The sequence below is a fragment of the Rhipicephalus sanguineus genome, chromosome 1 (genome assembly GCF_013339695.2).
Source record: "Rhipicephalus sanguineus isolate Rsan-2018 chromosome 1, BIME_Rsan_1.4, whole genome shotgun sequence".
Taxonomy (NCBI): Eukaryota; Metazoa; Arthropoda; class Arachnida; order Ixodida; family Ixodidae; genus Rhipicephalus; species Rhipicephalus sanguineus.
In genome coordinates, this window is record NC_051176.1 from 178,079,336 (window position 1) to 178,106,748 (window position 27,413).

The following is a 27,413-nucleotide window of genomic DNA, read 5'->3' on the forward strand; positions in this document are numbered from 1 at the left end:
GCAAGAAATCAGCAGCACGTGAAACGGCTGAGAGCCAACAATACAGAGAACTAACGAAGCAATTTTTTAAAACCTCTTTGGAACTGAATGTAAAAGGTTTACTCTGACTTGACACAACAATTATTAACAAAATGACATGGACGTTTCGCCTACTATGCACATGGCATCCTCAGGCTGTTGCAAGCCGATGCGTTGCGGCAAATGAACCTCGATTCCAGGAGTTTTCTTCGCCCCGCCTTCGTTCACGAGCCAGCGCGTCCCAATGTTTAGGTCAAACCTATGCGCTGTTGTCCAGCAGTGTTCAACAAGCCCCGTCTTAGAATTGGTTTAGCAACATCCCGTTTTTCCTGCCTGTTTCGCCGATGTAAGACGCGTTGCAATCCCCGCATTGTACATGTATATAACCGCGCTCTGATCGTCCGCAGGTGTGTGGTCAGGGTTTCGTGAACACATGTTCCAAGGTATAACGGGGCTTAAAAACGGTTTGTATACCCAGTGAATGCAGAGCTCTCCGAACAGAATTTGATACACCTTAAACATAGGGAATACACACAATGGACGTCGCTTTCACTTGTGATGAACTCCCTGTTCCTCTTCGCATGCATTTCTGGGTAACGTTAATAAGCGTCCTAGGATACTGCTGTCGTTCCAGTGCATCAAACACGTTTTCCAGTTACAGTATCCTAGGACGTTTATTGATGCGACAAAATAAGGCGTACACAATGATTGCTTGTGTTGGCCCCCCTTTTAGGTTTCCTTCGTCAAGCGTTTTGCCACGCGCCATTTTGACTACTCGCATGCCTTCGTATGTTTTCTATTAAACAAATTCTATCGTTTATTTTGTGATCTATTACTTATTTTATACAGTAACCAAAAAGTAATGACGTTCCTTTTTCACAGTAACTGTAACTGTAACAGAGTTACTTTTTTTTGCTTAGGTAACTGTAACTGTAACACTGTTACTTTTTACTGGTAACGTGCCCATGACTGATACTTACTGATTTATTGTCCATAGGGGTGCGATGACAGCTATTCACAGGCAGATGTTAGTACATACAGTCAATGTCCGATTTTTCGGACTCCCTAGGGGCCGCAAGATCGTTATAAAATTCGGGCAGTCGAAAAAACAATTCATACTTCCTCACTTCACTCAAGTGGTCAAATTGCCGCAGCCACGTCCAATACAGCTCTAAAAGCCTGCTACAACACTTACCAGGCATTTCGGTGCTCACACAGGCTCTTGTGAATATGTTTGGTACCTGCCGGGAACCTTGCTTAACCGCGTGCGCACCACCAATTGAAAATTTGCGTCTCGTGATGAGCGCCACCGATACAAGCAACATGGAACGCAAAAGGCCGTAGCAGGAAAGTGGCCGACTGGTCCGGATTTCCCCGATGTATGTGTGCACATAAACGATGTGCTACTGTACAAAGATCTCCCCTTCTTCATTGAAACACAGCATTTGCTGTCATGAGGAGCCGATCTTTACTAGTTGTGTGCAGCATGTCACCTACTAAGCTCATGCCATCACTGCCAGGGGTGTGACCATTATGCAAGTGAATACAGCATTGACAATGGTAGGTTTTTCGTAGTAATTCCTGTGCAGACAGGTGGAAGTAATTCTAGAGGAAACCTGTACAGTCGAACCCGTTTATAACGAACTCGAAAGTGTCGTGAAAAGTGGTCGTTATATCAGTAGTTCGTTGTATATGGACTCGCTCTTAAAAATGAGCGCTTAGCGGCCAAGCCGTTTTTTTTTCTGTGCACTTTTATTAAAGTGCTAACCCCTGTGGTGACAGGCTAAGCCTTTTCGCGTCGTGAAGCGACGCCCCCTGCGTGTTCACAAGTGAATTAACCCCGCCTTTGCAATGAACTGACAACGTTTCACCGAAGCGCAGTACCGCCACATGGCGCCGAACATCCCTGGCTAGTTGCGTGCAGTGCGTCGCCTACTCGGCTCACAGTCACTGCCGGGCCGCTTGCTGTATGCCGTATGCGCGCGTTTGTATGTTCTTCGTGCTGCTTCACTCCGGACCGTGCACGGGTGCGGCGAGTAGCCTGTTCGTTCAACACGGCGAAAACAAGCATTTCGCAAGCAACGCGCACTCTACATCTCCATGATGCTCTCGCTGCCCTGCACGACGATTCGCGGTTGTCACCTAGTCAAACACGTAGTATACGCTCGCTGTCAGTGCATCGACGTTTCTTGGTGCCCGCGCCGCTCAACAACAGCGAGTTACTCTCGTTTCTACAAAGCTACGCGCACTTTAAAGCGGTCTTGCACGACGCGGCGGCAGCGAACATCCAAACGGGCAGCATAGCGCGCTCGTACCACTGTCAATCCGTACAGTGTACAGCGTACGCCACACGCGCAGCTGAGCTGATATCTACAAATGACTGTGTAAGCTTGTCGGCTATAAGTCATAACTGCACGCTCATCGACGGCGCCATCTCGCTTTCGCTCTTTTCTGATGCTTATCCGCGAAGGCATCGCCTCAATGGCGCGGAAGTCGTTATCACCGATCGGCTGGTCTCTGCCGTTACCGAAAAGACGGACGACCTTTTGCGGCACATTGTGGCATCGACGAGTTTAGGGACGCAAACCTTTATGCGATGGAAAGTTATCGCGGTTATCACTTCTTGCATTTATGCCTTCTAGCGTTCCAAGGTATTGTTTGGTTCATCGTAGGCGGTCGTAGCTGCAGGAAAAGGCGTCAGGAAAGGTTACCGTGCGAAAGCTGACCGCAAGGCTTTATGCTGCATCCTATTCTTTTTTTCCTCACTGCCATTCTGCCACTGAAAAAACGGCTGGACAGTGAGCGACCTCGCTCGCAGCGTCCGAAATCTGCTTGGGGCGCTCGCTGATCAGGGATATCTTAGTCGCGAGTAAACTGTAGCGGAGCACGCGAGCGCGCGCCCCTCTCACGCTTTAGAAGGCCTGTTTTAACTTTTTTCGCTTCTTATGCGCCATATTTTTACCGCGACCGTGTCTGAAGTGTCTGTTGTAAAAGTAGAAGGCTTTGAAAAATGTTCGCTATATGTGGACGCAGCTTCAATGGTTAGCATTGGAAAATCGTGTGTACCGAAATATGGTCGTTATGATAGATCGTTATATGTGGGATCGTTATAAGTGGGTTCGACTGTATATCAAGGAAGAAAGCTCAGCCAGACAGTGGCAATGTCTGAGCCCCAACTTGCACAGCATCTCCAGCAAAGTGTAGAAGACTGCCTTGCTTGCACATGTGAGAGTGGTTTACTCTGAGTGCGTAAAACTGGTTTCTCTACGCTGGCAAATGAATGTCACTAGCTCTGAGAAACTGACCTGCAAAGGGAGATTTGCAACAGAATGCACCCACTGCAAGACCTACGATTCCTACGTCATGTGGCGGCTAATATGCACGTGGGGCAGACAGGCCATTGTGTAAATGAATGTTTACACAACTACGCTCGGAAAATCTATGAAGCATTTGTTAAGCATTACATAAGGCCTTCACATGTCAGTTCACTACCAGTTGCATTAACCGACAAAGTGATGTACACTCTCTGCAGCTAAGCGATTTAATGCCTTTGATAGGGCAAGACACATGCAGACGTTGTTTAGTCCACCTCTCCTGGACCAGTATTTTGTAGCAATGCATTATGCATTATTATATGCTAGTCTTATCACCCACCACTCATGGCCAGCTGATCCTGTCAATAATATGGGCAGGCTGTCGCTCTGATTACTGGTTTAGTGCAAAAAGCAAGAAAAGGCATCGCTGTATGATACTGGCCATTTGGGTATTCCCCATTACATACTAAGTTTGTTATTCAGTCAACAGTGGCACATCTTCCCAAAGCTTTGAGCAAAACAATGTTGTCATTTCCCCCCCAGAAATAAATGAAGAAAGGGAAAAAAATACCTGTTGTGGCTCTTGCTCTGTGTCTTCAATAGCAGCAGAAAGCCAGTATGTTGGGTTGAGACGACGTTCATCGACTTCTGCGAGCACGTAAACAATTCTGGAGGCAAACTGAGCAGACAACCCATCCTGGGTAGGTAGCACAGGTTCAGCAATCTCTGTAGCCAAAATGAGAAAAAAAGAAGAATAATAATTAAAAGCCATTCTTGCATAATTTCTCCATAAACAAGAATATGCTATGCTCTTCAGTGCCACAACAGTATATCACAAAAAAACAAGGAAAAAGCACATAATAAATTACAATAAAGACTGTCTTTCAGGAATAGAGGTTGCCATCACAACGAGAACGCTTTTATCACTGCACGACACAAATGTTCAAAATTTTAATCAATGGCTCCTATGTACAGTGCCGTCCACTCTTAGGGTGAACACGGCTCAGCGTGGCCGCGCTCTGCGGAGCGCCAGTGCATCCAGCCAACGCCGGTGCTGGCACGCCCGCGATCGCTTCCCTGTAGTACAGCAAGAGGAGCACGTTCCCAAGCGTCTGCGCCGTTTCGTTTCGATGCGCAGAGCGCGGCCATGCTGATCCGTGTTCACCCTAAGAGTGGACGACACTGTACAGCTAGTTTTGCATGCAATGGCCACTGTGCATGAGATAAATGTCTCTCTAGCCACTGAAAAGTGAAGGTTAGGGGTGTGCGAATACTGAATTTTTGAAACAAATCAAATGAGAGTCGAATACGAATACGACTCGAGTACTATTCGAATAGTTTTCGAATAGTAGGGACACCATTTTCGATAGAGCCCTGCAATTCCACAAAATTTTATTTGAAACAAATATTGTCCACCACAGGGGATCAGTGGTTATGGTGCTTGGCTGCTGACCTGAAGGTCGCGGGTTCGCTCCCGGCCGCGGTGGTCGCATTTCGGGGGAGGTGAAATGGTACAGGCCTGTGTACTGTGCGATGTCAATACACGTTAAAAAACACTAGATGGTCGAAATCTCCGAAGCCCTCCACTACGTGTCCCTCATAACCATATCATGGTTTTGGGACATAAAACCCCAGATATTATTATATTATTGAAAACAAATATTCACAACCTTAACCAAGGAACATTACGAGTACTTTTAATCAACAAAAAATACCACAATTATGAAAACTGAGGTAAGCTCGCCTAATGCAGTGACTAGAGCCTGTGAGGTATTTTGTAACAGTAGGTTGAAATACAGGAGTGACTACTGTATTCAAGGTGCTACTTTGTCTATAGCTTCTAAATAAAACTGATACATAAAAATTTAAGTATGTTGAACCAAGCACCACACATATAGCTAAATGTGTGATGAAAAGATAAACAACTTACCACAACATGTGCCTTCGCACAAAAAGCAGCTAACTATCAGTGCTGAATACAAGAACAATTTACACTGACACAACACCTGGCTCTGCTGTTATTCATGCATATGCAAAAATTACACTTCTGAAGCTGAGGGCAGCCATAGTCCCTTCCTTCAGTTATTACAACAAAAAGACAAGAACTGATGACTAGGCTTGTGCGAATAGTAAATTTTAGGTTCGAAGCGAATAGTGATTTTGGTCGAATAATTTCGAATCGAATTCGAATAGTATATATCACATATTATAAAGAAAAATGAGCATAGGGTGTTTGTCACGAACCAACCAACCTGCACGTTTTTTTTAAATTGTAACAAGGCATGTGCAAATGTCATTCTTTTTGGTTCAAAGGAAGTGGAAGCAACTTTTAATAGTAGCAGGATTTGGCTTTCGGTAGAATGCAAATGATAACCTGTAAAATATGTTACATTTTAAAATTTACTATACTATATATAAGCCGGCATAACAAGTTTTTAAACTTAAAAAATGATGAATCGATGTGAGGGAATATGTTCATTTAACCTGAATGTAGGGCTTCGTGGCAGTGCAGATTTTTCCTGGAAAGGTGTGTTCACGGTACAGCAACCTCCACTGCAGTGAAACTACCTTTACAGGAGGGAATACAAACGGACAGTGCGGACTTTCCTGGAAAGGTGTATTCACGGCATAGCACCCCTCCACTGCAGTGAAACTACCTTCACAGGGGGGTTATAAGCGGACCTATATACACCTATTCGTTCATTTCGAATACTTCGAAATTTTCAATAATTTAAATTCAGATCGAAGCGAATTCGAATACTGTATTATTTGTTCGAATATTCGAAGTGCTCGAATATTCGCACAAGCCTACTGATGACCCTTCGCTGTTTGAACGTTTTTGTTCCTTTGGGGTTTTCCCGTCGGTGCTCAATATTAGAAAATTATTTGAAAACTATTCGGTATTTCAAATATGCGCTATTCCATTGGAGTACCGAATCAAATAGAACGCTATTCGATTCGATATTCGAAATTTTCGAATATTCATACACCCCTAATAAAGACCTAACGTTATCTATGCTTGCTCTCCGCATCTACACAGCTTTATGATGATAGCACTAAGGCTGAATTGAGAATAATGGCAGTAACGGTCTTGAACTGGCACTGGGGCATAATTAAAAATTCTAGCCAGGCTAATCAGAAACTTTCAATTGATTAATTAATCAACCAGACTTTTAGGCGTATGAACAGTACTCACGAATTCAAATGCGACATCAAATTTTTAAACGAAAACATGCTCATTACTTAACCCTAAAATGTCCTATTTCAATCCATGAGTACTGTACACCTGGCCTAAAACAAAACTAGTGACTTAGGGATATGAACGTTCAAGAAAAACTAACCATACTGTGGACAGTTGCCTTAAAGGGGCCCTGTAACATTTTTTCAAGTAACCATAGAATGATCTCACTACATGAGCTTATTGCCTCAGGGATCTCTTGCCGCAAAATTTTTCTAATCATGAAGCATAAGTGGTGTTACAGAGATTTGTCACAGGCTCCGAGCACTTTCTCTCCTTTTGCCACTGTGAGCATGCTGGAAGCTACACAGGTGCAAGAAGCTACATAAGTGTGCATCATGGCCTTGAGTACCGTATGTTCTTTTAAATGTGTTTGCACACTTCCTGTTGATGAAGCACAAGAAACACAACCATTGTGCTTCTTTCTTTCTTTTCTTTTTTCTTTTTGTTTATCATACATCTGTCAAGACTATAACGGCTAGTGTCGCGCTAGAATTTCTTGAACGTGGGAAGAAGGGAAAAAAGAAAAAGATAGAGAGAAGACAGAGCGAAAAGAAAGAAAACAATTACATCGCCTTTTAAGGTGACCACTTGAGAATGCATGCCAAATAGAGCACAGTTTCATCGTATACAGTTTGTTTACAATCACAGCGCGGAAATGCAGAGGTGCAGAAATAATACGTTTCGACATGACCTTATGTCCACGAGTTGTACAGTTAAAACTCGATCTTACAAAACCCGATTTTATGAAGTTCCCGATCCAACGAAGAAATTTCGATTCCCCAGCAAATACTTGTAGGGCTCAGTGTTATCATCAACCCGAATTAACTCTTTCGTTACCGCATGAAAATGGCCATTTTTTATAGGTCTGAGAAAGAAATTTATTGCTAGTATAAATAATGCTCTAGGTAACATTGCAGCACACCAAATTGTGCATAATGAATTGCTCTTTATAGAGAACACAAGTTTAAAAACAAAAAAGATGTTACAAAACTTACAAAAAATCTGAAATCTACCAATTTTGCAGGAACTTGAGAAAAACAGTACAAACAAACCACAATATCTACAAAAATATTACGAACAAACAAAATTCAAAATATACATTTTGAAGGGAAATGATCTAGGAATATTCTAAAAGAAAAATAAACAATCTGCATAAAGCCATTTTTCACACAGATCAAAAATACTGCAGACCGATAACTGCTTCACCACTCGTGCCATGCGGTGAAACAGTTTCTGGTTTTCGTGAAGCAGAGGTGGACGCCACAGGTTTCGCAAAGAACGTTCGTTTTTTTTGGTTTTTTTTTTCCAACTTTGCGTTCCTCATAGCACTTGCGGCAGTTTTTCCTTTTCGGCATCCTTTTGGGGTGGTGCTGCACTTTTTTTAGCGGAGGCTCCACTCGTGGAACATCATCCGCATCCACCTCGAGAAGCTGTTGAGCGAGCTCCAACCGGAAGGATAGCTGGTCAAAATTAGAGTTTCTCTGAGTTTCTCTGAAAACAGGAAAAAAAAATCGCGCGCCGTCGTGAAACGTTTTGCGCTGCTCCGATGTGCCGGGCCGAGATGCGCGCCGGGCGGCCTTCTTGGTGAAAATTGAAGCTTTCTGGCTGCCGGCGGCAGCACATCCTGTCCAAGCGCTGTGCGTATCCTGCAGATAACCAGGACATCTCAAAGGTCGCGCACCGAGATCGGCAGATAAGCGCTTCCGACGGACCAGACCGCTCAAGGCCGAAAACGAAACTTGCCGGTACACAGCTGAGGATGGCCCGGGCTGGCTCGAAGCATCGTCGCTGTCAGCGCTTGAAGATGAGCTGGTGTCGTTTTCGGACTCATAGCTCGACTCAACTTCAATAAATTCGTGAGCAGGTTGAGCACGCTTTCGAGCGGAACGTTTTTCGCGCGACGCAGCCCCGCGGGTTGACGACGCCATGGGAGCGGCCGAGAGATTGCCGCGCGCGCCGACGCTAACGCCCGATGCGCCCCTCTCGCGTAGATAAAGAGAAACGAAACCAAAACTGCTGCAAACTGGCTAAAAAGGCCAGATCAACAAGTTAGAGACGCGACGGACCTTCAAAAACGAGCTGTATTTGAATAATATTGCGCAAACTCGGAAGCAAAGCTCGCTAGTGAGTAGCAGGTGTCGTTTCCATGTAATTATCACAGCCAAAATTTATTACCATGCAAAACTGACGACACAATTTGATAATTGACTTCTTAGGAATTGTTTGATACCAAAATGTTGATAATAACGGAGCACAAACATGAGCTTTTTTTTTTCCGTGTGTGGCATCCACGCCCCCTTTTCCAGTAACACATGCGCATTCATTCGCGGAAAACTCCGTCAAAAAGCGCAACGTCGTCAGAGCGGGAAAATTTAAACGGATTGTAGAAGAGCAGTCCCAGAACTAAACGCGAGATGCTGCAGCATGCATGGGAAAAATTTTTAACGCGTCGAAATCAGCAGCTTTTTTCGTCGATCACCGGTGATCGATTTTAATAGGCGTGGTAACGAAAGAGTTAACTAGCTTGGCCACTGAACTAGGGGTGTGCGAATATTCGAAATTTCGAATATTTTTCGAATAGGGTTTGCTATTCGATTCGATTCGCACTGGAATTTTACTATTCGAACTATTAGAACTTCCCAAAAACAAATACAGTTAACGTCAGACTGAAAGTGCCCCCTTCAGATTTTTAATATGCTTCACCTCATTACACTCTCGTATTGCGGCAAAGCTGCCTTTCAAGCTCCGTTAAGGTCGAACTTTGTCAAGACACAACGTCCAATTGGAAGTGGTCCCTGGATATTCAGTATGCTTCACCTCATTACACCCCGGTAATGCGGCAAAGCTGCCTTTCAAGCTCTGTTACGGTCTCAAATGTACTAACTCAAGAAAACGCTGGTGTCAACATGGAGATGAAAGATGTGGCAGAGGTGGGGGCTCAATTAATGCTGTTTTGGACCTGAAATTTGGGCAGGAAAAATTGGAAGCCGAAGCTTTTTAGCATCCAAAATTTCAGATGTTCTTATATATCGGCGTCTACGAGGCAGATTTCGAACTTCGGAATTGAAGGGAGCACACCCTTGTCCGCCGCATCAGTTGGGCTTCCACAGAAGTTGAAAGAGGAGGAGAGGCTGAGGAAATGGCATCTTTGCCTATCACATGTAAAGTGTTGTCAGCAACACTTTGGTTGCACCAAATCATGTACATAAATACAATTCGGCCTCTACATTGCCTCATTCTTGATAAGAAAACTATGAAACACCACCCCTCCAGTGCTTCATCAACCTAGTGAAAAGAAACACTTTCATGTTGCTATCTCATAAGAATATGCTTAGGAATCCTTTCTAACTGCAATTTCGCTTCGAAGTATTCGAAAAATATTCTAGAAATATTAAAAAAATATTCGATTCGATTCGCACTCACACTTCAATATTTGAATTCGCTTTGCACCCAAAATTTTGCTATTCGCACAGCTCTACACTGAACCCAATTTAATGAAGTTTTCACGAAATAACTGAGTAAAAAAGCAGTGATTTCCTTCCAATTTTGCAGAGGCGGGTGTTTCTTCGGGCATGTGCTCTAATGCTATCGCTTCAAAATGTCTAGGCGCCCTACTCACGGCAATAGCTTTAGTTTGACGAGGCTGCACGCCGCGCCCAGTCAGTAGTGCTCATACGTACCGGATGGCGCTATGAGTGGCAGTGGTTCGTTTCGTGATTTCATGGCGCTAATCGTCTCCTTGCCACTTTCTGGCTTGGCCTGCTCGCGCAATGACTCTGTTCATTTCCCGCGTCTCCACACGTTGTTCGCCGATCATTGCTTCACATGACCGTCTTTCTAGCCTGAATTGCCTGGACATGGTGCCCCTATGTTCGGGGGACATGAGATACTTCATGTCAGGGCCGCCCTTGTGGACTTCTCACTTGCGCGCAGGAGTAGATTGGTGGCAAGAACAATGGCCTTGTAGCTTTTGGTTGTCACTATGTTACAATTTTAGATTTTGAAGAGCCGGAAAATCCCTTGCTTGATTTTATGAACTCCCATATTTAACGAAATAATTGGAGCATCATCACTTCGTTAGGTCGGGCTGCAACTGTATTTGTAATATATAAAGTATATATTTCATAGAAAGCACGGCAGTTCAAAAAATAATTGTTGTGCAGAATGTACGGAGTCTACGGGGTGTTTTTTTTTACGACAATACAGCTTTTTTATGAAAATCCTATGACAGTCAGGCTCCTGCTGTTTTCACATGTGAACTCCACATTGAGTCAGAAATACTTCGCTGCAGCTAAAATGACAGTGAAGTGACTAACAGAAACTTGGTAATTAACTCTTTAACTATTGACTTTAGGGCAGTTGTTCATATCAGAAATTTACAGTCTGTGACAATTTTCAGCACACCCATTTTTCAGATATTACAAGAGTTGCACGTAATTTGAGATAGCAATGATCAAATTTGAATGGCGATATCTAATATCTAAACTGACCGTGCCCAGTGCGCAGGAAACGTCACCACTCTGTAACATCAGACCGGAACTTCCTTTGACAAGGAATTAAATGAATTTGAATTAAGGCATGTCGAAGCAGAATCTGGTTAGAAAAAACAACAAATAGCCTGAATACACCAGTATACCACTTATTCTATTCATGCGATGTGATGTGCTTATCTGTTTCTTTCTTAAATTACAAAAAGGCACAAAAAATTCTTTTGCCTGTCTGCCGAGGCAGCCACCGTAGTGGCTGCCCCTGAAGTGGATATTTCGGTTTCCTTGTACACAGCCCAAAAGAAACAGATAAGCACCAAACATCACATGCAAAGGTAAGGCGACGCGCTGATGCAAAGGAGATGACTTGCCGTTCACCTTGACAAGATACAGCCACAACATGCCTTTATTCAAATTTTGCCGCTTCCTTGTCACGGGAAGTTTCGGTCTGATGTAACAAAGTGGCCACGTTTTCTGCACACTGGATGCGGTGAGTTGCGATATCGCCATTAAAATTCATAGTGATTTCTAAAGAATAGGTACTGTATGACATAAATTGTCACGGTCTACAACTTTCTAACATAAATAACTGCCATAAATTTAATACAGTCGAACCCACTTATAACGATCCCACATATAACGATCTATCGGTTATAACGACCATATTTGGGTGCACTTACGATTTTCCAATGCTAACCATTGAAGCTGCGTTGAGATATAGCGAACATTTTTCAAAGCCTCCTACTTTTACAACGAACACCTCGGACACGGTCGCGGTAAAAATATGGCGCATACGAAGTGAAAAAAAAGTTAAAACATGCCTTCTAAAGCGTGACAGGGGAGCGCGCTCGCGCGTGCCCCGCTCCAGTTTACTCGCGACTAAGATACCCAGATCGGCGAGCACCGCACGCAGATTTCAGACGCTGCGAGCGAGGTCGCTCACTTTCCATGCGTTTCTTCAGTGGTAGAATGGCAGTGAGGGAAAAAAAATAGTAGGCAGCATGAAGCCTTACGGTCAGCTTTCGCACGGTAACCTTTCCTGACGCCGTTCTCTGCAGCTACGACCGCCTGCGATGAACCAAACAATGCCTTGGAACGCAAGAAGGCGTAAATGCAAGAAGTGATAACCGCGATAACTTTCCATCGCAAAAAGGTTCACTGCGTCCCTAAATTCGCCGACGCCACAATGTGCCGCGAAAAGTCGTCCGTCTTTTCGGTAACAGCAGAGACCGGTCGATCGGTGATTACGACTTCCTCGCGATTGCGGCGATGCCTTCGCGGATAAGCATCAGAAAAGAGCGAAGGCAAGGTGGCGGCCGTCGATGAACGTGCAGTTAAGACTTATAGTCGACAACCTTATATCACAGTCATCTGTAGATATCTGCTCGGCTGCGCGTGTGGCGTACGCCGTACATTGCGGATTGACGGCGGTACGAGCGCGCCATGCTTAGCCACGCTCCCGTTCGCAAGTTCGCCGCCGCCGCATCGTACGAGACCGCTTTAAAAGTGCGCGACGCTTTGTAGAAACGTAAGTAGCTCGCTGTTGTTGAGCGGCGTGGGCACCGAGAAACGTCGACGTACTGACAGCGAGCGTATACTGCGTGTTTGACTAGGTGACAGCTGAAGTACGCCGCGCATCGTTGTGCAGGGCCGCGAGAGCATCGCGGAGACGTAGAGCGCGTTGCTTGGAAAATGCTTGTTTTCGCCGCTTTGAATGAAGAGGCTAGTCGCCGCACCCGTGCACGGTCCGGAGTGAAGCATGCACGAAGAACGTACAAACGCGCGCATACGGCATACAGCAAGCGGCCCGGCAGTGACTCCGCGACTCGAGTAGGCGACGCGCTGCACGCAACTAGCCAGGGATGATCGGCTCCATGTCGCGGTACCGCGCTTCGGTGAAACAGTGTCAGCTCATTGCAAAGGCGGTTCATTCACTCGTGGGCACGCAGCGGGTGTCGCTTCACAACGCGAAAAGGCTTAGCTTGTCACCGAAGAAGTTGTTAGCACTTTGATAAAAGTGCACAAAGAAAAACAAACGCCTTGGCCGCTAAGCGCACGTTTTTAAGGGCGAGTCCATATACAACGAACTACTGATATAACGACCACTTTTTGCGACACTTTCGAGTTCGTTATAAACGGGTTCGACTGTAGTTAAAAAGCTAATGAATGAGATTTTGGTAATTAGTCACTTCAGTGTCATTTTAGGTGCCGTAAAGTATTTCCCCCTTGACATAGCGTTCGTATGCAAAAACGACAGGAGCTTGACTGTCATAGGGGTTTTATTAAAAATCTATAATGTATAGTCTTAAAAAAAAAGACCCTGCATATAACATTACTTGTATAGCTTCAACGGTATTGCCTGCTAAGAATTAAAATAAGTATCGCATGCTGGACGCTGCGACTCCCCAGAGGCAAAGGCAATGCTCCTCTAATTTAAAAGTAATCACACCGTGCCTTCTCTCATATGCTTTGTCATGTGGTACCTAAAAGTTAAAGAATAATCAATGCCAAGAATTTAACAAAGTTGCTGGAAAGAAGCAATATTTCAAGAGGAACCGTTGGCTCATTGTGATATGCTGAGTAGTAATGTTTGGCACTGGTATATACAAGATGACAGATCAAGTGGACAGAGTCCTTTATTTATTTAGGCCTTTTATTTTGTCTTAATGTTCCTAAAAGCTGTTTTGTGAAAATTATCCCATTATTTTTGGTCCTTTACATACAAAATGCAATCACAGACAGAAAGCAGACTAAAAGAAATAACTCGCCTTTCTCAGGAGTTGCAGCCGCCTTTTCAAGCAAATTCATTTGGTCCTGCAGGCCATTAATCAGACTCTCAAGGGCTTTCTTGTTCACAGGAAATTGCTGAAAATTAATCATACATTAGACAAGAAAAAGGGTCAATAGGAATAAGAAATAAAGAAGAAACAGGAAAGAAAAGGCAGGAAAAGAAGTGCATTAAAAACTTTCGACACACAGCAAATGTACCACTGTGCTTGTGCTCTGTACATGCAACTTTTCAACGAAAAAGAGAATAGTATTTGAAATCTGAGATGTGAATTGCATAATGCATTAAATATTTGTGTTCAGTTCGTACACCATTTATTTGATAGTTTTTTAATGTTCAACATGACAAGTTTTCAGAACTAACGACACATCTTAGAGACCCTTTGTTAGCACTAGCTTTCGTTTTCTCATATCGAGGCACATCGACAGGGCAGCACAGCAGCTCTGGGCTGAGTTGTTATTGCTGTCTGTAAGTGCAGTAGTAGGCATGGCCTTATGCGTTTCTTTCCGTTGACCAACGGGTGCGTGCCCAATGCCCAAGTTTAAGGCTGCTTCAAATATTTATAACAGATAGCATGACTTGGCCATACTCACAGGGTGGAACGCCCATGAGTGCAAAGGTCATAGGAAAGCAAATGCACACAGCATGATGGAATAGCAAATGACATACTTGACAAATCAAGCAGCATCTTGGCCCTACTGCCCTAAGCACTCTGGCTACAGACTTTCAGAAAACCACAGCCACGCAGCAAACCCATCGCCCTTTTTCTGGTTTCTTTTCAAGCAATGCTCATTACCCACTTTTGTTTTGGTAAGATGCCATTGACACTCTTAGCTCACCTCATCCACCATCACCTTGGCAGTGCTTTCTGCAGGATAGGGCTTGCCGCATCATGACTTGTACATTACAGCAAGAGTGTACTCAATTTTCTTGATTAACCAGCTTCTACTACAATGGCAGTCCATTTTCATTTCTTTTTTGAAGAAACACAAAAGCTTTAAAATGAGATTAGGGAATCTAGCCATGAACTCATGGTATGATTGCCCATGTGCAGCAATTCAAGTCACGATTCAATAATACATTGACACGACCACATTTTTTTTTCTATGGGTTCTTCGGCAATGTACAGTGGTCATCTGTATTATCTTTGGCTTACATGGTCATAATCCCCACCTATTGCCAAAAGAATAGTCAAGTGGTACAGATAAACAATAAAAAAAAGTTTTTTGGCACTCCCCATTCAAATGTGCAAAAATATTGTACAGTAATATGTTACTTTGCAAACCATATTAGCGAACTTTTCAGATTAATGAACTTCTCTGACATCCCACGTTGACTCGTTATAGCCTCAATGTCATCATCGTCAGCCTATCTTTATGCCCACTGCAGGATAGTCTCTCCAAACGATCTCCACATAAACTCCAATTTACCCTGTCTTGCGTGAGCTGATTCCATTTTATGAGATATGGTCAGCAGTTGAGCACCATAAACACTTGACCACCAAGGCAGGTGGACTGTAGTGAAAGATACCAGAGATCACATTCTTAAGTGATCGTGTGTTGTGATCGTGTGTTGTCGTTTCCACTGTTGTGGCCCAGGCCTTTGTGTTGCCCTTTTTGCCAGTGCCTTTGAAGACTGCGCACAAATACACTTGGAAGCGTTTCCGAGGACCGACTGAGGTTTCCAGGCATGGTCTGTATGTGTCATAATTCTAAGTAAAACCTTCTCATGTGATTAGCTTCAGGGTTCGTCACACTGGCATCGTTGAAGCTCATACGGTAGTCGATCTTTTCACAGTGTTCTTTGAAAGCGTTGCATTCTGCACTAAACCTGCGTACGTCGTTTCTGTGAGCAGTTTTCATGCAGAGTACAACCCACCATATGTAATTTTCCCTTAAATTAAGCATTATTTAGCATGAAACCAGCACTACCGAGCTTTTTCGAATAGTATATTAACTTAATATTTGCCTGTGTCTCTAAGAACCAACTGCTTACACTCAAAAGGCACAATGTTTTGTTGTTGAAGGAAAGGAGATGACTCTTAAGGGCTCGTTTTCCTTTGTTAGACAATATTAATGAGAACTAACAGACAATAACGCCGTTAACGTGTAACGGCGTTATTGTCTGTTATCATTAATAATGTTTTGTTGTTGCCACTTTACATTTTTCTTGCAGTAACTTTACACAAAGAACAAAATTCATGGCACCATCATGGCACCATCAACTGTGATGCAAGCACAACCAAACCGCTTTGTTGTGCACAGTCGTAGCCATGAAATGCAGCTGAACTTTTTACCAAAGCTCTCACTAGTGCTGAACTTTCGACAGTGGACATCACCTTGCATAAAATGTACAACTTATGCACAGCATCAATTAATCTAGCGATCATCATTTTGCCTGGAATAGAAGTTGTAGCCAATTGTCTAATCACATGCGCACTTTTGTGAGAAGTAAGTTCAAAGACTTAACGCTGAAAAGGTAGGAAGTCTGCGTCACTAGAATGTAATTCTGGTTAATTTCTCGACTTTCACTATAGCGAACTTTCAAAATAGAAAACAATTTGACATGGCCTGCAGAAGCTTATGATATCGAGATTTCACTGCATTCAGTTCTTGGAGCACAAAGGAAATAAATGAATTAGGTGCTGCTCTTACCGAGTCTCCAATTTCTGGTGACTTCTTAAATGCTTCCTGATAATCTTCCTGAAAAAAAAAAAAAACAAACAAGATGACGAATTAATTTTCATGATCTGAAAACAATCACTACTCTAGCTCTACTTGTAAGGCAGAGGAAAAAAAAACTTGGGAGGACGCTTAAGCATTGCCTTTAAGAGTGCAACGCGATAGTGTTATCAGGCCCCATCCTCACCGCTTTTACATTTGCTTGCCATGCTTCACTTCTCAGTGAACACCTCAGCTGTCCTGTGAGGGAAGGAACATCTGTGCACTTGACATTGGCCATTGTAAACTCTCCTAGAGCATCACCCTCAAGTACAGTTGCAAAGTACCCACTACACATCTATAAAGCAATACGTGCACCTATGTAGCTGTACATTTTGTTGAAGCTGTGTCTGATGATGAAGATGAATTATAGCTCAGCCCTCTGTAGTGGGTTGGCAGCTTTCAACCACCCAGTCAATATGCCATTCACGTGGAGTGATGACTTATGCAAATCTATGCTTCTGCCATGCAATATTACATCTGTGCTCGGCTCCTTGCCCGACATGACACTTCTATAGGGTCTTTTTTCAAAGAAGTTTCAAGCACTGGCGTGGCTCTGAGGTAGAGCATTTGGACGCGTTAAGGAGCTCGAGCGCTCTCTAGCTGGCGGAGTGCACTCTTCTAAACTTAACGGCTAAAAAGCAACTTCCAGTGAATGATTACGGAGCGTGCTATACGCGCTCCAACCCTGAGATGGTGCACGAGAGCTCGCGTCTGCTACAGCTTCCGGAAAAATGACATGTTTCCGACTCTCTCCACTGATGAAATCCATTCTCCTTCCCCACTCATTCCTACCACCGCATAGCCAGCTGTGTTCTCAGGCACGATCGCAAACTATGCACGTTGGCGCGGTTCGAGGTTGCACAAACTGATAATGACAGCCCGGTCATTACTTGCCAGACGCACAGGTACGTAACCTATTCCCGAATAGTCACAGTGCGACGACTTCCCAATGCTACGTGTTTGCACTTCTGGGGGTTCTCGTGTTATTTTGCAATAGGGTACCTGTGAGAGCAACAAGAACATCAAGTTCTACGAGCTCGCCATCTCCTGCAAGAACTGCAGGAGTTGGTTTAGCAGTGGCGCTACTTCAAAAGGCGTGCGAAGTACGATAGCGGATGCGGAAGCATGATAACGTTATCGCCATGTGACGCGTTCGTACCCCCAAAAGCAGTAAGTGGAAATCGCCGTTAAGTTAAGCTCCGAAGGCGTTGCCCTCGAGTGCACTCGGGCTTGCTCATTTGGAGTTCGAAGCATACTAACTTAATGTGCCCTTTGACTGCCAAGCAGAATACCTAGGTTCGATTCCTGCTCAAACCCCGATTTCTATTCTTTGCGTGCATAGGAATTTTCCGGTCATGGGTAAAGCCGATTTTTAGCTCACAATCAACGCCGCCGACACTGACACCAACATCACATTTCTGAGACAAGGGCTCTTTAATGCTACTCCATTAAAACTTTAAGGGGTTGTAGGTTTGGTTCTCAGCAGCAGGATGTTCTTTCTACCTTTCCCAGGTTGGCATAATTTAAAATATTGGCCTGTTTTAGAACACTGAATACCATATTTACTTGAATCTAAACTGACGTTTTTTTCGAAAAAACGATGTGCTAAAGTGGGGTTGTCGGCTTACGTTCAGGTACCATGTAATAGGGTAGCGAGTTGGGCGAGTTGGAAAATACTCATAACGGACATCGCAAACTGAACACGGACGAGAAAAAGGTACGACGACACAACGCCTGTGTCGTCGTATCAGCGCCTGTGTCGTCGTTTTTTTTTCTCGTCTGTGTTCCATTTGCGCTGGTTGTCATGAGGTACCATGATTTGACCGCAGCCACATAAGTAAAGGCCCGGCCACGCTAGCAACATGACTGCTCGCCATGCGCCGATCTCAGGCTGCCGTGTGCAGGCGGTTCTGCATGCGTGCCCGAGGCTCATTTTCGTGACGTTCTACGGTAGCTGCACGGTGACGTGGTCGCTCAGACTCAGCGGGGGACGAGTGGCCCCCACTGCTACACAGGCGAACCACGTCATCTGCTTCGTATAGTCCACTGTTCCGAAATCTCGCAGTCCCACGTTCATGCATTGAGGGTCGTCGAGCCGGCGAGCTTTCACACCGGCGTTCGTGTCATGTGATTACAGCACTGGCAATTGCCATGCACTTTGACACCTCCTCCTCTCCCTCTCATGTAGCATGGTGGCGCGGGCACGGATTTGGCAGTTTTCTGGAAGTGATCGCTCTGTGCAGTCAGGTTGGTAGAGTTTTGGAAAAGTTCCGCCTTAACCATGTGCTCGAGAAACACCTGCGCGATGGCACCAGCCAAGCGGTGCCACTACAGTGTGGCCTTTAAGTAAAAGGTTGTTTTGCACGTGGAGAAAACTTCAGACATGCAAGCACAGCACGAGTTCGGCATACACGAAAAGAATGTGCGACGATGGCGCAAACAAAGGACTGTACTGTTTAGCTGTGCAGCAACCCGCATGGCATTCAATGGACCAAAAACGGGCAGACACCATGAGGTGGAAGAAGTTGTCGCCAATTTTATCAAGGCTCGAAGGGAAGCGGGAATGCCCGTGACGACAGAGGTTATCCAGGCAAAAGCCAGGGAAGTTGCCAGCGTGAAGGATGTCTCATGAGCCAACTTTACAGCAAGCAGGGGCTGGGCAATGCGCTTCATGAAATGAAGGGTTCAGCCTGAGACGACGGACCTCCGTGTGTAAAAAGCTGCCCGCTGACTTTGAGGAGAAGCTTGTCAAGTTTCAGTGCTACGTGATGGACAAACGGCAGAAAAAGGGCTAGTATTAACTGGGGCAAATTGCAAACGCCGACCAGACCTCGGTGTTCTTCGATATGCCAATGGCATACACCATGAACAAAAAGGGTGCGAAGGAAGTCAAACTTAGAACGGCGGGTTATGAAAAGCAGCGAATGACAGTAATGTTGCGCTGCACCACCGATGAACGAAAACTCCCTCTATACGTAATATTCAAGCGCAAGACTCTACCACTGGGCGAAAAGTTCCCCAGAAATATTGCGCGCGTCCACGACAAAGGTTAGATGTCCAGCGGCTTGATGGAAGACTGGGTGAAAACGGTTTGGGAACGCTGTCCAGGGGCTGCATTGTTCAAGCAGCCACTTCTAATCCTCGACTCCTACTGCAGCCATCTGACTGACAGCGTGAAGACCACACTTTCTCGTGCTGGGACAGACATCACCATAACCCCTGGTGGCATGACTAGCCAACTCCAACCGCTTGACGTCGCCATTAATAAGATAGGCTTCGCAAGCACTATACAGACTGGCTGACGTCGGAAGAACATCAGCTCACTTCAAATGGGCGCATTAAGCGTGCTTCGCTCGGCCAGCTGGCGAACTGGATCACCGCGGCGTGGCACAAAATTCCGGATGAAACAATCAATAGAGCTTTCAAAAAGTGTTGTATTTCAAACGCGATGGACGGAAGCGAGGATGATGCCCTCTGGGATGAACTCAGCAACAAAGAGGACAGCGATGTTGCGGATGAAGCTGATGACGACGAATAAACTTTACGCCTACGTGCATATGGAGTATGCGCTTATGCAATAACAATGCTGGGTTTTTTGCTGATGAAAAGGCACTTTTTGTTTTGTTTTCCTTCAGCCTGCATTCGAGGTGAGTTGTATTGTTTTCTTTTTTTTTTCTTTTTTTGGCCTTGCGAATTTCGGGGGTCGGCCTGCAATCGGGGCAGCCAAGATTCGAGTAAATATGGTATGCAGCAGCAAAAGTGTGGCTGGTCAAATGTGAGCTCCTGAACTAACTGGCAGTCAGGACTGTGCAATAGTGCACACTGGAAACAATCGTTAATGAAATGCCCAGAGTGTTTCCAATACCCCTTATGTATGATTCCACATACTACACTCCCATTTCTTTGCCCCACATTATATCGATAGTCATTAGGCATGGGCTTGGACATGACTACAGCAAACGCCCCGATGATATGGATCACAATATTCCATGGCTGAAACACATTGTGCACCATGCGCAAAACATCAGCTACTCCAAATGCATTCGTAGGTCACTGTAGGCCATATGTTCACCATGGCCACCACTGTGGCAGATCCAGTGAAGTGGCCAGCACCATAGGATACCAATTGCCTATAATCACCAGGTCACCATCCAATCAGCTACATCATAATGCTGCGCAATCTCTCATGGGTTGCCCTGCTAAGTGCCTGGTAAGTGCCTTGTGCCTGGTATGTATCGAGAAGAGAGTAGGAAGTCTGAGAGGGCACGACACCAGCCATCCAGACATTTACAGCCCACTGGGTTGTCCTCTAGAGTGACAGCAGCCATGTGCTTCGATGTGCATCACCTTCCCAAGCCCTAAGTCGGAGGTCATGTGATAAACTACACACAAAAAGCAGCAGAGGGAGGGGAGGGGCCAGCTGAATGCAAAGGCAGCTCATGTGCCCCATCTTGGAGGTATGAAGGCAGGATGATGGCTAGCTGCTTGATGTGCATTTTCTTCTTGTGCACCTACTGTTGGAAATCTTGTACAGTAAACCCTCGTTAACTCGAACTCGCTTATCTCGAAATCTCGGTTAAGTCGAAACTTTTTTTCGCCGTGCATTAACCTCCCATAGGTGCTATGTATTTGCCCCCTCTTATCTCGAAACGTTTTCCGGAGGGAACAGCGGATATCTCGAAATCTTGACCGGGAGGGCCGAAGGCAAAGTCCACTCCCAACAGGAAACGAGGGCTCCATGCGAACGCTTAGCTCTTACTATACGTGCCGAACGCGGTCGTGAAGGCCGAATTTGAAATTCCCGCGGACGCAGCCGTTTCCTATCAGCCTTGTCAAGCAACCGTGGGAGTGATCACATGTGCGCACCTGCGCGCGACTTATGCGCCGTGGGCGGCGTGTGCAAGCGTGGGCCAGTCAGTACGCAACCTAACCCTTGCATGTGCGAGCTGGTATTCTTTGTTTTCCCCGCGATCTGCGCACGACGCATCTTGAGTTCAGTTTTGCTGAGTAGTGAGTGGTGTGTGCAACGGACGCTTCCGAATATCGACCACGATGTCCCGCCCAAAGCAGTGCAAATCTCTGACGTTGGAGAGAAAAGTCGAGCTAATCAAGGAAGTAGAAAAGGCAGGTCGAAGCAAGTCGTGCATCGCCAAGGAATTCGGCAGGAAGAGCCTGCTGCACCGAATTCTGCTGTCATACGACAATGGGAAAAAGTATGAAATCGATCTGCTGGGTGCAATCAATCTGATGGCCGAAGCCTGGCGCCAACTACGCCCGCTGGCGATTGCTAACTGCTTCGCACATGCAGGGTTTTCTCGCGCCCCCGAATCGATCGAAGAAGACATTGGCGCAGAATTCAGCGGCTGTGATGAGCTGTGCAATGAAGTGCGCAAGGCAACTGGCTGCGTGAACGATACTGAAGACGGCGAGATGGCCTTTGAGGAGTATGCGCTCTACGAGGCGGACGTCCCCGTTACCGGAATGCTGTCGGACGCCGATATCGTTGAGATGGCCGTGAACGACGCAGAAGACCATGCAGACGAGGAAGAGCCCCGAGAAGTGCCTACGACGACAGAAACACGTAACGTGCTGCGCTTGCTCCGCAACAAGGTCGAATGCAGCGGTGGCGACCAACGGCTCATGCGATGTGTTGAGCAACTGGAGAACGCCTTTCTGGGACCGAACGCGAACGCGAAACAGGCGAGCATCACGCAGTTTTTTGGTCCTCGGTAATAAATTTTTTTTTTCGCTCTGAATTCTTGTGCTTTACTACGGTTGCCGTCTCGTGCAGTGGAGCTTTTCCTGGCAGCACTGGCTTTTCTTTTACAGTGACCTGGGCAAACATTTTCGGCGTTTTGCTGAACTCGAAATACCGCTTATCTCGAAATTTTCCCTGGATTTTACGGCTTCGAGTTAACGAGGGATTACTGTAATTGCAAGTGTGGGAGATGTGTCAGATATGGGCAGTCGGGTTGGGTTGTGTTGCCTCATGCTTGGAGAACCTGCAAACACTCTCAAATTCTTTCAGCCTCAGTAAGTTCCCCTACTATGCGATAGCAATTATACGGACACTCCAGACACATTTTTGCTGTTGCTGGTACTGTACAATGTCCAAATCGATAACATCACCCCGTACATTGTATGTTTTATGTGCAAGTGAAAGTGTGCAAGGGCAGCTGAAAATCATGGCCTAAGCAGAGTGAAAACACACTGGGTGTCCATCGCATAAGAGGCCCATAGATGTGTGTGTGTGGGAGGGGAGTAGTAGTATTCCCAGAGGGGGGCATCGCTCTGGCCGGAACTCTGACCCTTTATGCAAAGTATAGTCCCAGAGGGGGGAGGGGGGGGGGGGCGTCGCTCTGGCCGGAACTCCGAACTCTTTATTCAAACGGGCGCAGCTGCATGTGCACTGTCATTCAGAGATCAGCAGAGAGCTTATACCTTTGTGCGTGCAGTGCTCTGGCCGGAACTCCGAACTCTTTATTCAAACGGGCGCAGCTGCACGTGCACTGTCTTTACAGAGATCAGCAGACAGCTTATACCTTTGTGCGTGCAGTGCTCTCACCACTTAGTTTGCGTGGAAGCGATAGACAGCACGAAGGTTGCTTCGCTCGCTGCAATGACCGCAATCCCTTATGCCAGCGTTCTGTACAGTTACACTAGATCGGATGCTAAAGGAGTTAGCTGCACCTTACTACATATAACATTCCACTCTACTGCTATTGCATTCATTGCTTCGACCTTCGGGCAAAACAGTAACTTTTTTTTATTTTGCTCACGACGGGACGATACAAATTTTGGGCGGTCAAATGTTTCACAATACATTGCGAGATTTGAACATCTGAACATTTCACTGCATTATCTGCAACCTTCAAGCATTGTAACGAAAAAAAACAGCGCAAGAAGACAGGGACGGCAAGCGCACACACAGAAGCGCTCGTATGTGTGCCCCTTCCATCCCTGTCTTCTTGCGCTGCTTTTTCGTTAATGCGAACAAACCAACTAGCCCACCGAAAAGCATTAACCTTCAAGAGCCATTAGCTTAAGTTCATAAATGTGTGACCAAAGCTTCAACACAGAGTCAGATGAATGAGTTCTAAAGCTGGTTTGTCAGGAATCCAACCAAATAGTCGAGCAGCTTCAACGAATGTAATTGCCAATTTTTCAACATCAAGCAAGTGTGATGATATTAAGCAGTTGGAGTTATCAGACTTATTTCATTGGGTTCAACAGAAAAGCTCCCCACTATTTCAGCATAATTATGATGTATATAAGCATTAATTATGCATATAGAGTAAACCCCCATAAGAAAACCATTTTTATTGAAAACATCTCTAATTGACAGTCTTTTGTTGTCAGAACTACATTGCATGCATTTCATACCGGATCGTTCAAAGCACAGTGGCACTAGACTCCCCTTTTTTCAAACCACAAGGAGGAAATGTACACAGTGCAGCATGCCATAAAGATCCTCATAAAGTTAAACCATGATATAACAATGTCGGCAAAATTCGCTACTTACGTCGCTGTACTAAAACATTGTTAAGTTTAAAAACTACTCTTTATGCAAAGTATAGTCACCTGAGCATTCATTTTTACACGGAAAGTGCAGCAAGAATGTTTGAATAATAGAGTAGTATGGGGAAAAAAAACTAATTTCAAAACTAATTTCAATAATGTAAACATTCTTTTTTGTTGAACCTGAGACCAAGCAACCATGACTTCATGCGGCAACGGCGGCAACCTCTTCACAGTGTCTATAGGTCACGCATAAAACCATAACACATAAAGTGCATCATAACAATGTGGGTTATGCAAAGCTATCGTGCCCATTCTGCTGCTGTGGCTTGTCATCAAAATTTCATGTGTTGCCCAGGGTGGCACAATGCCGATGCTATCACGTTCACCGAACTAAACCGCTTGCTGTCCACTCAGGGCAACCAACAAGCAACATGGAAAACCATAGCAGGCCACTAAAGTAAAAGAGGTTTGGTCTATAATCACATAAAAAATTGAGCAATATCTGGTATGGCATTGCAAATCCTGTCACCGCTGTGGAATAATTGAACAACATTCGTGTATGTTGGCTTTGTCGCAGAACATCCACATAATTTTATAGAGCTGCTAGCGGTGCAGCTGGTAACAGCGAGCAGCTTAAAAAAAATCAGTTGGCTACTTAAAATTTGTTGCAGCAGTGCATTTGTAAAAAAAAATTATAATAATTTGTGGTAAAAGCGCCTGTTAGTTCCGACTGCCTTCACTGAGACTTTATCTTATTCTACAGAGTCCACAATAGCTTCTTTCAAGTTTGGGATCATGGACATTGAGCTCTGTGGTATCCCTGAAGAAATGGCGGCCTTTTTCCTCGCTGAGCGAGGTCGATTGTAGGCCTTGTCAGCAACATTCACTTCCTGAACTATTGCAAATGCTTGAAAGGTATGTGAAAGGTTGCGTTTAGTACGACCACCTCTATGGCTAGTCCTCCTTGTTACCTGACCCACGGTGATTACAAAAACCATACGACCCTTGGCTCCAGCAGTAGTTTCAATTTACTGGCTCGAGTTTGCTCTGCAGCGATACCAAAACTTCATTATATTGGAGTTTAACTGTGCAACGCAGATATCTTTTCCAACTACTATTAAAACTGAAATAAAACTGCACAGGCAATGGAACACAAGTAGAAGTAGACCGGACGAGCACAGACTAACAACTAGACTTATTGACATCATCAAACTTCCACTTCTGACAACGCACAAGTACACAAGCATTCGCGAGAGTATCACACACCGTCTTAATGGCCCTTTATCTACCCCAAGTGTTCGACATTAAGCAGTAAGCTCAAATACTGGAAGTGTCTGTGATCATGAGGCTTCGTCCAGATAAGTGTGTTAGTGAACCCTCCATTTATCTAGGCTTGAATTTTTGGGTTGATAGAAGGCCTTTAAGATGGTGTGTGATACTGTTACAAATCCTTGTGCACATGTGCACTGACAGAAGTGGAAGTTTGATGTTGTCAATAAATTCAGTTGTTAGTCTGCACTCGTCATGTCTACTTCTTGTACTTGTGTTCCGTCCCCTGCACAGTTTTATTTCAGTTTAAATGTCATACCAGCTACCAACGCACTTTACTCAACTATTATTAGTGTCCCTAATTTTCACCTTGTGAATAAAACTGCACACATGGAAAAGAACTGAGAATGTGGGAATGACTACTGCTTACACCAAATTCTATGTCCTGTCCTGATGTCATATATAACGCAAGTTTACTGAATTTTTTTTTGTACAGGGAAGCAAACAAACATATAGAATTCTCACCCCTTCTTTTAAATTTTCCAGCCTCGTGAGCTTTTTCTGAAAAGGAAAACAAAAAAGGAAGTCACTAGGAAGTTCTAGAATTTCCCCGTACAAGTTTAATTTTTCCTAAAGTATATAGCCAACACGTGAAACCTTAACTCATAGGCCAGAACAAAAAGCCTGTAAATGTTGTAGGATTTCTTACAAGGGCCAAGGTCCAGATTAGCAGCTCTAGTTCAAATGGGCATAGCGATATTCCATTCTTCCCGTGTCGGTCCCTATATTTGAAGGCTAATGCTTTCCAGAAATTTATTTAAATAAGTTTATCATAAAGATGTTGGTACTATGCCAAGATGCACTATTGCACGTGCATGCTTGGCTAGCACACATGCACGCACACATGCACGCCCATGCACACAAAAAACAGGCACTGAAGCAAATAAGTTCTTTTTGCACTGAACTGAAAGGCACACATTAAAAACAAAAAGAAAGGCCATTAACATCATGAATGCTTGGTTTCATAACGTTCGTATCTTCATCTATTTTTTAGAACATGTGAAAGAAGCCTGCTTAAAACAGTGAATGATGTGCCATGCAACTTTGTGATTGTTCAGTTCTTGCTTCGTTTTTTCTCGCTTAGGGAACCTGGGTCTTGAGTAAAATATTTATTTCTATTATGACTAGAGTAATGTAACTTACAGGTATATGAATGAAGGAAGGGGGATTTTTCGAGTGGCTCATTTTTGTGTTAGACACGACCAAATGAATCCAACAGACAACTGGCCAAAGAAAGACAATTAGGCCAACAGAAATTAGGCCATGGTCTAATTATCTGTCGGATTTATTGTTGTATTGAAAGACGGGTGGATATTGAGATAAGCTGGTGTGCCAAATCAGCTGAGTAAAGTGGAAACACATCAATAAAAGAATGAACACAGAGGAAGAGGAGGGGAACGGGGGGGGGGGGGGAGGGGGGGCACAGGCTTTGTGTTACTTTTTTCTGTCAAGAGGGCAGAAGATAGGGCACATTCCACGAAGTCGTGCATGTCCGGAGGAGAAACGGCTCAAATTGAATTGGGAGCAGTTTTTGGAGCAGAAAATTTTCAATTTTGGAGCAGTTAGCGCCATTTAATATGTCACCTTAGGAGCCTCTAAAAACAAATTTGTAGCAACATGGGGGAACAAGTACATATTTCAACCAGCTAATAACACTGAAACAGCCTTTGTAGAAAGTTTTTTTTACAGATTATCACCAGGTATGAACTACACTACTTTTTCACAAACCGTGCGACCTATCTAACCCGAGTAACATATAAAATTATTGAAAAAAGTTTTGCAAACTAGGTTCACTTAATAAAAATATGAAAAAAAGGAAAGAAAAAACATCACACTTCTTAAAAAAAGATTGTGATTGCACAGGAATTGTAGCTACATAGCAGGAGGCCTTTCCTTAAGATGAGTAATATTATTTAGAAGATCCCTGCTTTGGTTTTGTGTAGGCCTGCTTATTTAGCTTTTCAAGCTTCCCCAGTGCTTCTTGTAGGTCAG

General features: G+C 44.7%; 1 protein-coding gene across 4 annotated transcripts in view; it reads right to left on the minus strand.

Annotated features, from left to right (window-relative positions):
* LOC119403119 (protein virilizer homolog) overlaps nt 1-27,413 on the minus strand; it is a 288,697-nt gene that overhangs the window by 28,920 nt on the left and 232,364 nt on the right. For 3 of the 4 annotated variants that reach the window (XM_049418016.1, XM_049418020.1, XM_049418008.1), the window contains 4 exons: nt 25,887-25,922; nt 16,503-16,550; nt 13,829-13,925; nt 3,904-4,058 (listed from right to left, as the gene is read on the minus strand). In XM_049418016.1, the coding sequence (XP_049273973.1) occupies nt 3,904-4,058; nt 13,829-13,925; nt 16,503-16,550; nt 25,887-25,922 (336 nt within the window). The remainder of the gene's footprint in view (nt 1-3,903; nt 4,059-13,828; nt 13,926-16,502; nt 16,551-25,886; nt 25,923-27,413) is intronic. The other variant, XM_049418012.1, reaches the window with a different exon arrangement.